The following is a 12,959-nucleotide window of genomic DNA, read 5'->3' on the forward strand; positions in this document are numbered from 1 at the left end:
TTTTTTTCTACCTCAGAAGGGCAACGTGAGTCGAGAAGGGCATATGGGCAGTTGCCCGGGCAACCTGAGCAACCCCCCTGTGCACGTCCCTGCATCCATCCATCATAAAAGTAATCCATACGGCTCTAGGGGGTTAATAAAGGCCTTCTGTGTGCATTTGAATGCAAGTGATGCATTTTTGTAAGAAAAATATCCATATTTATAACTTTCTAAACTGGCTTCCGATAACAGCCGTCTGCACGTTCCCGAGAGAGTCGAGTTCTGACCTGACCTGACCTCTGACCTGATGTATGATGTAGGATGTAGGGCCCTATAAAATCCGTTTTATTTTTTCCCAAATTCCGTTTTTTCCGTTTAAATTTTTCTGGATTCCGTTTTTTTCCATTTTACTTATTTTTTGACTCCATTTTAATGGTTAAATTAAATTTTAGTAATCAAAAAGCATGTCTAATTTATTTAAATAATGAATTTTGTCCAGTTTACCAACAATTTAATAAAAGTTTAACAAAAAAATTACATTTTTTTAGGGCCCTACGTTTTATTCTTTTCCCTCAAATTTTATTTTTTACCAAATTCTGTTTTCTGGATTCCATTTTAATGGTTTAATTCCATTTTAATAATCAAAAAGCATGTCTAATTAATTGAATTCTTAAAAACAACAATATTAATTAATTAAAAAATTGAATTTTTTTCTTCTTCAGAAGTTCTGTTGTGTATTTAAATTTTTTGGCAATCAAATGAACGCATACCATTTAATTTATCTTTTAATCATGAAATTTTTTTTTTTTTGTCAAACAATGTGCTGCACAACAGAGCTTTCCTGTTAAAATTAAAACATGGAAGAAACACTGAGATTATTGTTTAAAATATATTTTAATAATTTATTATTAAATTAATTTATCTAAATTCTACCGTACAACAGTAATGGACATTAGGTTATGTTTCTGAGTAAGGTTATGTTTCTGTCAAGTTAAATCGAACTTTTATTTTGATGGTTTGCCTAGAGCTTTGAGTTTCTCTGTGTTTATGACGGTAGTTTTCTCAAACGAAGCGGTTAAATGCTGATAAAGTGACTTTCAGAGCAGCTCTGGAGATGAATTCGTGCGTTCATATAGTGAGGCGACAGAGGACGAAAACACCGCGAGCGTCGCACATGCGTGCGCCCGCGCGATTGTGTGTGAGGCGGTGTGAGGTAAATTAAACTGCGCTTCCGCATCATTCATTTTAGAGGATGTACGCGTAAGCTCAGGTGAAAATTGACGAATGCAGAAGTGCATAGTATAGAGCAAAACAAAATAAGAAGTCTAAAATGAGAAGTATTAAAGAAAAATGTTGGAGGATTTCGATATAAGAGGATCAGGTCAGAGGTCACCCTTCTGCCAGAACTTGACTCTCTCATGAATGCACAGATGGCCGTATGGATATAAATGCATCGCTTTGCTTCAGAAGGCATTTATTAACCCCCTGGAGCCGTATGGATTACTTTTATGATGGATGGATGTGCTTTTTTGAGCTTTAAAATCTCATGTACCATTCACTCCCATTATAAAGCTTGGAGCCAGGATATTTTTTAATATAACTCTGATTGTGTTTGGCTGAAAGAAGAAAGTCATATACGCCTAGAATAGCTTGAGGGTGAGAAAATTATGAGATAATTGTCATTTTTGGGAGAACTAACCCTTTAAGTAAGGCTGCTTACATCCAAAAGAGAGTTTGATGCCTTTCCTTAACCATGTACTGCTAATAAGAAGCTATCTATCCCTAAAATAAACAGCACAGCAAGGGAAATATCCTTGCCAAATAATAATCATGTCTCTCATGTGAAAATCCTCTCAAGCCTCTTGAGGGAAAATTTGGTTTGGAAAAAGCCTCAGAAGCCCTTGTTGGTTAGGCAGAACGTCAATCGAGCGCATAAGACTCGTCTTGCTGATAGCAGTCTCTGATTCAGCTGTCTCGCTGCATTAGAGCCCACGGCTGTCTAACTCTTTAAAATCAACTTGCACACAGACATGCATTTTATAGGAGGATTGTTTTACTAGGACATTGGTTTAGTTTGTCTGCTGAGAACATTCAGCGGCTTATGTCAGTGAATTGTGATCGAAAACTCCTACACGATTGAATCGACAGCATGTACTGCAAACCTGAGTGACCCACATATTCACACTGGCTGTGAGTATGAAATGGTCACTGTGTCAGTGTCTTTTGGTATTGATGATATTAGCACAGGCCAGTTCCTCTTAGGATAAACATTTGGTCTGACCCCTTTCCCCCCCCTGTCATCTGCAAACACGATTACTCACGTCTGTATCTGACGTGTGCAGGTGTCATGTTTATGTGTGTGAGTGTAACCTCATTCTCAGCAGGTGTGATACGGTCTGTGGCTTCTTTAGACGAGCTGCGGCAGATGGCCAGAGAAACGAGTTGCTTTTGCTCCCTGGGTCAGATAATATTTGCAAACAGGGTTTATAAGGTCCTAGAACTGGGTCACTTGTGTGCAGCTCTGTATCTGTTCTCCATAAATATGTGTACAACTCATGTTGGACTGGGGTTTTATTTGATGAATTATGATGAAAATATGATGAAGTTTTGATGAAATATGACATAACTAGGGCTGTCAAACAATTAATCGCGATTAATCGTATATGTGGGTGTGCTGTGTGTAATTATGTATATATAAATACACACAAATTAATGTATATATTTAAGAGAAATATGTTATGTACAAAATATTTTTATTTATATATAATATAAATTATATAAAAATATAAATAAATACATATACTTGTAAATATTTCTCAAATATATACATGAATGTGTTTGTATTTATATATACATAATAATTACACACAGTACACTCACATATATTAGGCAAACTCAAACTTTTATTTTGTATGCGAGTAATCGCGATTAATCGTTTGACAGCCCTAGACATAACATTCAAAACTGCAAAAATGCAGTAAATATTGTGAAATATTATTACAAAATAACTGTTTTCTGTTCATATATTTTAAGATGTAATTCATTCCTGTGATGCAAAGCTGAATTTTCTCCAGTCTTCAGTGTCACATGATCCATCAGAAATCATTCTAATATGCTGATTTGCTGCTCAAATTGCATTTCTTATTATTATCGACGTTGAAAACAGTTGTGCTGTTTAATATTTTTGTGAAACAGGGATATATATATATGTATTTTTAGAATTCTTTGATGAACAGAAAGTTCAAAGTTCAAAACAAATTAATCTGTTTTAGCCGAATAAAAATATTTTTTAAAAAAATTACTGACCCCAAACTTTTGAACACTACTGTATATTGAATTTAGAGATGCATGATATATGGGCAACATATAGGTTACGATATTAGAGATTTTCTTTTATTTATTTATTGTATCAGTCAATATTAGATAAATAATTGTGCATTCTTATTTCATTTTACATTATAAAACTTTAAACTTTTTATTTTTAATAATTTAATATTCATTAAGTTTTCATATGTACATTATAATACATGTACATGTAATGTATTTTTTAAAGTGTATTATTGATTTATTTAGACAGTATAAAAACTATTAAAACTTAGTATAAAACTGAATATTGGTTATTTATCAGTTATCGGCCATAATAATGAAAATAAATACAGATTTCTTTTATTGGTCAAAGTATTTATTTTGGGCCATTTATAATTGCTTTGTCATGAAAATTCACCAAAATGTAATGTCAGTTCAAACTTGTATGACATTTTTTCTTCCATTGAACATAAAACAAGTGTCACATACTGCTTCTAGACTTGGGTTGAAGGTCCAAACGCAGCTTTATTGAGGTAATCCAGAATCGTAATCCATATAGCAGGCATAGGGTTAAACACAAGACAAACAATCCAGATAATAACAGAATCCAAGACGCAAGTAGTGATGGCCGATTTCGAAACACTGCTTCATGAAGCTCTGAATCTTTATGAATCTTTTGTTTCGAATCAGTGATTCAGAGCGACATGGTATTAAACTGCCAAAGTCACATGATTTCAGTAAATGAGGCTTCATTACGTCATCACTGTTTCGAAACGTTTCAAAACAGTTCGAAATTTCAGTGGTTCACCGGTAGAGGGCGATGATAAAGTGAACCCATGAATCATGCAGATTCACTGAGAACTATTGAACAAATGTCTATGGACTTTACCTGATCTCTGATCAGTTTTATATGTTTTAAGTAGATGTTTTAAGTAGATGTTTTAATTAGACATTAGAATAATTAAAATAAATAATGTTAGTTATTAATCTCTTATTGGCCCGTTTATCTTGAGCCATGGAACAAAGAAACAAGCCTTTAAAATTGATAAAAGAACACATATTATACAGACACTCTATATTTAATCTTATGAGATGATTAGTTAATTCCATTTTATTGATTTTAGTTTCAATAAAACTTTTGCAATACATTTGTAAATGGTGTTTTTAATGAATGTTTGGCCTGAGTTTTGTTGCATTTGCACTGTTCTTACCACTAGGGGTCACCGTGGAGACAGGTAACACATTACGGCAAATTTGCTTCAACTGCTTCAGTGTTTCGCAAAGCCTCGATCTGTCCATCACTAGACACAGGAAAACAAACAGAAGATCAAAACTGAGACATGGAACTAGCGGTCAGAAATGCAGTTTAACACATACAAGACTTCGCAAAGAGTGATTGAAAACACAGGGCTTATAAAGGCAGAGTTAACAAGGTAATGAGACACAGGTGGAAGTAATCAGAACATGATTAGTCCAGGCAATGGGTTATGGGAAATGTAGTTCATGGTGAGATAAAGCAGATGGAAGAAGTGCCCTTTGGTGGCTATCATAGGCACTCCGGCTGGCAGGCGTGACAATAAGATATTTTGAGGAATATCTGAGCTTCTGTTTTCCATAGGATGAAAGCATATTGTGATCAGGGGCTTTCAACCTCAAAAAAAAAAAAAAAAAAAAAGTATCATTTAAAAAAATTACCTTTTATGGAGCTTGATAGACCCTGATCACCATTCATTTTCATTGAGCAGCATGAATATTCTTCGAAAATTCTCCTTTTGTGTTCTACAGATGTTTGAATCAGTTTAAAATATAAGAGGATAAGTAAATAATAAGGACAGAATAAAAGATTACAGACTTTTCAAATTTAGTTGAACGTTTCCGATAATCCCTGCTGAAATAAATTATGACTATTTTCCAACCTGTCCTCTCAGTTCCAGTTAAGAGGCCTGAGCACAGCCTACCGTAAGAGACTGGAGTGCCATGCTACAATTACTCCCTTTTCAAAAGCATCCAAAAAGCCTCCATTACACTGTCCACCCACAGTGTCTCTGAAATGAGCGCAGGCAGCTTCTGCGGTTCGATTCCTTGCACTGAGAGCATTGATTTTAGCAATAATGAGACAAAAGCTAAACCTGCTCCTCCGCCTCCATACTGTAGTGAGAGTCATACTGCAGCCTTTGCCTCATCAGTATCTCAGTAGAGTTTTGAGATGCTGCAGGAGAGCTTAAGATGGTCTTTTGTAGATTTTGAGCCTCTTGCTGAGGAGCCCTTTTTGATTTGTTATTTACATGTGATGCTATAGGGCTCATGCTCACTGAAGCGCTCAAAGTGAGTTTTTAGCCCCTTCACTGCACTTTTTTCTCTTTCATTTTCTCTCCCATTTACACCGTTTCTTTCTTTCTACCCATTAGGAATAGTTCACCCAGAAATGAGAATCCATTCATTATTCTCATTCTCCTTCAAGTTTCAAAAAGGACATAAAAGCATAATAAAAATAGCATAAAAGTGGTCCATTCAACTCATGCGGTGTATTCCGAGTCTTCTGAAGCCATACCTTTTCAGTGTGAGTATGCTGTGATTCTAAAATAAATCTGTTAGAATATGTTTCACAAAGAAGTCAAGAATATTCATAATATAAAATGCATAATTTGTATGTCCTGTTTAATAAGATATTTGCTTGAATCTGATGGGGTATATGGTTGGTTCATCACAGAGACACATAAGAGAAGTGTTCTGCCAAATGTTTTGTTTATGAAGTCTTGAATGTGTTGTTTTGGTTTAGTCTTGGTTCACTTTACCCATGTTGCTCCAGCTGGTTTTCATTTGGTGATGAAATCATGGAATGGCTTGGGTGGCTCTTATGGCTGTTGTGTGACTTTCACATAGATGTTGTGGAAATTTCCCTGGCGAGTCTCATAAGAACCTCTCAAGAACAAATCGTTTTCTTTGCCGTATGTGTTATCGAGGGTTAGTACAGCAAAGTATTAGTAGGCGATACCAAATCCTAGTGGTATTTCGTGATTGACGAATACTTGAAATAAATAACGCTGAAATAAAATAAAATATAAATATTAGATGAAAAACGTAACCTTAAGTCACCTAAACAAAAACTAAAAATGGTACTTTGGCAGCTAACTAAAATAAGTTGAGGTACTAAAATGACTAAAAACTGATGTAAAAACAAATGAAAGGTATATAGGAATATATAAAAAAAAAGACAAAAGAATTTTATATTAAATTATATTACTATTTTATATATATATATATATATATATATATATATATATATATATATATATATATATATATATATATATATATAGTATGTCTTAGTACGTATCGTGAATAAATCACGGCTGAAGGGCGTTGTTAGGCACAACGTGAAGCGGAGTGCCTGCAACCCCTTCAGCCATGAATTATTCACGATATTGCACTAGCCTCGAGTACCTTATTGCTTTTATAAAACGGTTACCACACAATACAAATATTAAAGGCAAAAATATGTATCAATGCAACTTTCATGAAGTAAAGTTTCATTAAAAGTAGGGCTGCGCGATATATCGCATGAGATTGTCACGCGCATTTCGTCAGTAAAGCCAGTTCCCTGATTGGATGGAAATGGAGCGGCATTTAATAGACAGAGCTGTAGTTCACTGTCAAGCCACGCAATATCGCATTCATTATCAAAGGCGATTCATCTGCGATATGAACGCGATATTGCGTGGCTTATCAGTGAACTACGGCTCTGTCTATTAAATGCCACTCCATTTGAGAGCAGGTGATGGCGATTTAGTGGTAATCAGGGAACCGGCTTTACTGACGAAATGCGCGTGACAATCTCATGCGATATATCGTGCAGGCCTAATTAAAAGCCTTCCTTCCACCTGAAAAAAAAAGTCCCTGACCGTGAACAGCAACAGAAGTTACATTATTACACCATTAGATGGCGGCAAAGACTGTCTTTATGAGTGTGTCAGTCAGTAGCGAAGACTTTTATATTGAAAAGACTGAATTGTTGTGAACATGGAACAAGACGCAACTGACAAATGCTTTAACTAGCGCTGTCAGTCATGGGAAAACCCCCTTAACTGTTAAAAGGACAAGATATTGCAGCGGACATTTAAACAGATTTTTTATTATTATGAACAACATAGGACTGACCTGAAGGAAAATGCTAAATCTGAATGCAGGAAATAAACTCTCTCACTTGATCTCTTTCTCACAATACTATTCTACATAATACAGTAAGCTTCAATGAACAATATCAGTTGAGAACATACAGTTTACGTTGTTAAGAGTGGTTGCTAAGGGTGTTGTGTTGTGATACACAGAACAGTTGGGTGAAGCAGTCATAGCCGTGTTTTATCGTGAATAAAACACAGCTATTGTTTATACTGTGTATGTATATATATATATATATATATATATATATATATATATATATATATATATATATATAGATATATATATATATATATATATATATATATATAGATATATATATATATATATAGATATAGATATACAGTAAATAATACTAAAATAACTGGTTATTGGCCATAATAATTTTGGGGTCTCCATATTTCTTACAAACCTACTATTTGACATATGCTGTTTTTCAATGGTCCAGCTTTTTTATTATTATTTTTATGCATCTCAAGACCCATTGCACTCCATCCAGGTGTTTTTGAACACTAATACATCTATTGTAAGCACCTCCTGAGGAACGAGTCAGATGAACCTCAAACCAGCCTAATACCAATTAGTCACCTAGTTTTCCAGGCAACTGATTAAAAAAAAATCGTGACTGATGCAGCACCACCATCAAAAACTAAATTTGCTTCATCAGTCAGGACGTTTATGACTGGCACCACAGTGTGAGCAACACACATTAGATCTGTGACCTCAATAAGATTCAATAAGGGTGTTTAGTACTTGTCTCCCTCCCCTTCTACATCTCAAGCTCCTTCTTTCTTCTCCTTATAAAGTCTCTTCTCTTTCTCTCTCATTGGCTTTTGGCCTGTTCTCGATCTCCGAATGTCTTCTCCTCCCTCTCTGCTGTTCTGTAGCTTTGGCAGCCTTTCAGCCATTAGATCAATCCTGAAAGTAGAGCAGAATCTCAGAAGCTCCCCCCTTTCCTCTTCCTGCAAAAGCATTGACTGATCTTGATCAAGAACCCCCAAACATCCAGACCCTCCTGTTGGGAATGTACTGATGTTACTGTAATGTCTTGTTGCCTCATTAAAAATGCCATGTGGTTTATTCAGCTGCCCGTTTTGGCCTCACTACCCGGACGAGCGGCAGGTGCCAGTCCTGCGTATCCCATCTGACCCCTACGGGATCTGTCGAGCTCAGCAACAGGCGTGTGCCAGAGCTGAGTAAAGCCTCCGGAGACCTAGACGCCAGGGCTATTAAAAAACACACACTCATATACAATCATTTGTTCTTTTGAATATGTGGGTGTGTTATGGGTGTAGGCATGTGGGCTTCGGGCCAGGCGTGCGTAGTGGTACTTCCGCCGCTCCATGTCTGCCACCTGTTTCCCGTAATGCTTCATGGCATGGTGTGCTTTCTGCCTCTGACGTGAAGCTATAAAAGCAAAAGTGGTTGTGTGGCGTGTGGTTCACATTGAAGAGCGCAGTACAACAGTTTGTGTGAAGTTTACAGCTTTTCAGGGAGAAGATATGCCAAGCCTTGTGAAAAGATGGTAATAATAACAACGAAGTCTCTTAATTTAAAAAAATTATTATTATTATTTTTTTTTTTGATATTTAAAAGTTGATATGTAAAAATTATATGAGAAAAAGAAAGCAAAAATTCTGTCATGATTCAGCCTAATGTTATGGAGGCTTGTTTCCGCCACTAAATAAAAAAATATAAAAAAGGTAATTGCAAATTTTTATTTCACAATTCTGACTTTTTTTCTCAGAATTGCAAGATTTAAATTCGCAATTGCGAGTTATAATGTCAGAATTGCGTGTTTTTCTCGCAATTGTGAGTTTTTATCATGCCATTCTGACTTTATAACTCATTCTGACTTTTTTCTCAGAATTGCGAGATATAAACAATTGCGAGTTATAAGGTCAGAATTGCGAGTTTATATCTTGCAATTTTGACTTTATAACTCGCAATTGTTTATTACTCACAATTCTGACTTTTTTCTCAGAATTGTTTATATCTCGCAGTTCTGACTTTATAACATTCAATTGTGACTAAACTCGCAATTCTGACTTTATATCTCACAATTCTGACTTTTTTCTCAGAATTGCGAGGTATAAACAATTGCGAGTTATAAAGTCAGAATTGTGAGTTTATATCTTGCAATTTTGACTTTATAACTCGCAATTGTTTATTACTCACAATTCTGACTTTTTTCTCAGAATTGCAAGATTTAAATTCGCAATTGCGAGTTATAATATCAGAATTGCGTGTTTTTCTCGCAATTGCGAGTTTTTATCATGCCATTCTGACTTTATAACTCATAATTCTGACTTTTTTCTCAGAATTGCGAGATATAAACAATTGCGAGTTATAAGGTCAGAATTGCGAGTTTATATCTTGCAATTTTGACTTTATAACTCGCAATTGTTTATTACTCACAATTCTGACTTTTTTCTCAGAATTGTTTATATTTCGCAGTTCTGACTTTATAACATTCAATTGTGACTAAACTCGCAATTCTGACTTTATATCTCACAATTCTGACTTTTTTCTCAGAATTGCGAGGTATAAACAATTGCGAGTTATAAAGTCAGAATTGTGTTTATATCTCGCAATTCTGACTTTTTAACTCGCAATTTTGACTTTATGACTCACAATTTTGACTTCATACCTTGCAATTCTGACTTTGTAACTTGCAATTGTGAGTTTATATTTCGCAATTCTGAGGAAAAAAAGTCAGAATTGTGAGAATTACCTTTTTTATTTTTATTTCATGGCGGAAACAAGCTTCCATATAATGTCAATACAAAACTATACGATTTGTTTTCTTTTGTGGAAAACAAATGAGATATTTTGCAAAATTCATACCTGTCTTTTTGGGGCATATTTAAATAGGTATATTTAGCTGAATATGGATTATTATTATTATTAACTAAAACTAAAGCTATTAAAAAGTATTTAAATAGGTAAAATATACATTTTTGATGGAAAAACTTAAACAAAAATTGTTGCCTTCGAAACTAAAATGAGTAAGTGCATAAAAAAATTTGTAAAAATTTAAATAAAAACTGAAAATAAAAAAAAATGGAAGCTAAAATGTTCAAAATGTTAATAATTTTTTTTTTTTTCACATTTTACAGTCTTAGTCCCATTTACCTTTTTGTAAAAGAGCAGCTAGGACATTTTTCAAAATATCTTCTTTTTTGTTTCACTGATTAATAAAAGTCAAGAATTTTCATTATTTTTCAACCTTTTGCTTGTCATACTAAGACATATTGTTTGATGTCTTAGTATGTTTACTACTGTAATTTCTCCTCTATGGAATTATTATGATATGCATGCGTAACGTGGAGCTTCAGATATTTGGATTCTTCAAAGCGGCCTGGCTTTGTGGTGTTGTGCATCAGAATGTGAAATTACCAATGCAAATTAAGGGTAGAATGAATGACCTAATTATGTTGCATAAATAGGGCTCTTGAGAGCAAAGCAATTGTTTTTTAAGACAGAGGTGATGAATACATTCTCTGCAATTTCTGTTTAATCCAATATAAGGTGGTTATTTTCATTCAGTTAAAAATACCAAGAAATATGAAATGAGTGTTGGTGGCTTTTTTGTGAAATCCAAATCAAAGTGATTACATCCTGCCTGTCCAGCATGACTGGAAATACTGCTGTCTGTATAATATGTCAACATTCAGTGTGTCCTGACTTAACAGTTGGAAGCTGAGGTGAAGTAAGGGCCAATTTGTTCATGATATGTTCTCCTGCTAACGTGTCTTCTTTCTTGTCCTCAGCAACAGAGAGTTTGAGAGCGTGGAGATGAATAAGCTGCGTCAGAGCCTGCGCAGGAAGAAGCCCACCTACATGCCGGAGGCCAGCCGGCCGCACCAATGGCAAGCAGATGAAGAGGCTGTACGAAAGGGCAAATGCAACTTTCCTGTCCGAGTAAGTTGAGAAATCAGCTGTTTTTTAAATTCCTTGTTAATATTATTTAAATCAACATGAGCAGTGTTCGCTAAAATGTTGATGGCAGGGCTTCCAAATTCATCTAGAGTGTTGTTAATAGACTTCTTGCTTTAATAATTTATAATAAGAACAATATGATCTACAAGTGCTGTCTCACAAGGCTTTCAGCATTCAAATTTACTTGAGACTAATATTGGTAAAAGGATATGACATTCTGATAAAAGATTACAAAGACAAACATTGAAATATATGAGCACAGATGCTTTATATATAGAACCTTTTAGGGGTCAAAAGTTGTCAAAAGTATCGACTATAAATATATAAATATAAATATATATATGTGAATATAAAAAATGTGACACTTTGAGCGCTGTTGAACGGATTCTTAAACACCTCTGATTGGCCATTGTGTTCATCAAATATGTCTGTGATTGGCTACAATGATCAACGCACGGGAGCGGTTGAAAGTACACAGAAGTGTTTGAATTTGAAAGCGTTTTGAAACCGGAAGTGTTTGAAAGCGCGTCTATCAGTGGCAATGGACGCCTGCTTTCAGACGCTCTCGTGTGTATCTGTGTACGCTCTCGGTAAAGAGCTTTAAAAATGTCTATTTACAACATGTTTTTGAAGCTTTGATCATTGTAGCCAATCACAGACATATCTGATGAGCATGTGAACATAATGGCCAAGAGGTGTTTACGAATCCGCACAACAGCGTTTAAAGCGTCACATTTTTTAAATTTCAGTAGCGACTTGGTACCAAAGTTGGTACTTTTGACAACTCTAGTACCCATCATGGGATCATTTTATTGATTAATTATTTTATTTATTTATTTTGGATTAAATTTGATGAATTAAGCAGCTCTTTAACATACTGTATCTATAGAAAAATTTATTTAAAAAATAGGGCTGTAACAATACATTGTTATATCGAGATATCGGCATATATTTCATTTATACATATAATTTATGTAAACGATATGATCATGATTTGATCCAAATCCAAGTCTTCTGAAGAGACACAATGGCTTTATATGATGAACACGTTTACAACGACGCTCATACTGTAGTAAATACGGACGTTCAAATGCTTGCGTGACACACGAAAACAGCATTAGTGAGTAAATGCAGAATTTAAATTTTTGAATAAAATAACCATTTACAGTTTAGGAATAGTTATTTTGACTGTGATTGATTGCATTGATCATCTGAAGCGCACCTGCAAAGCACAAACTTCATTTAAATCACCATATCACATTTAGTTTTAGTAGTACGATTGTTCAAAGTGTCTTAAACTGTTTATTCTTACCTATATACGGCATTAATAGGCGGGACATAGCAAACGCCGGGAGAGTCTGTGTGTGCGGGGCTTACCTGAGATCCGACGAATGCCTGCATTGAAAGCACGAGTACTGCATGAGGAAAAAAAACGAAAGTTTACGAAGTTTCACTGGCATTACTACATTAAACTGCTATATATAATGTTGAATATAATGTATACTAATGCAGTGGTGGAATATTTGTGGGTCCTGATAATAATAAAATCACAA

General features: G+C 34.8%; 1 protein-coding gene across 4 annotated transcripts in view; it reads left to right on the forward strand.

Moving 5' to 3' along the window:
- numbl (NUMB like endocytic adaptor protein) overlaps positions 1 to 12,959 on the forward strand; it is a 72,519-nt gene that overhangs the window by 40,892 nt on the left and 18,668 nt on the right. For 2 of the 4 annotated variants that reach the window (XM_048160084.1, XM_048160082.1), the window contains exon 2: positions 11,238 to 11,388. In XM_048160084.1, coding sequence (XP_048016041.1) covers positions 11,263 to 11,388 — 126 coding nt within the window. In that variant the 5' untranslated portion in view covers positions 11,238 to 11,262. Of the gene's footprint in view, positions 1 to 817; positions 1,193 to 7,848; positions 8,990 to 11,237; positions 11,389 to 12,959 lie in introns of those variants that run through there. The other 2 variants (XM_048160085.1, XM_048160083.1) reach the window with 2 other exon arrangements.

This window comes from Megalobrama amblycephala, linkage group LG16 (assembly GCF_018812025.1).
Source record: "Megalobrama amblycephala isolate DHTTF-2021 linkage group LG16, ASM1881202v1, whole genome shotgun sequence".
Lineage (NCBI taxonomy): Eukaryota > Metazoa > Chordata > Actinopteri > Cypriniformes > Xenocyprididae > Megalobrama > Megalobrama amblycephala.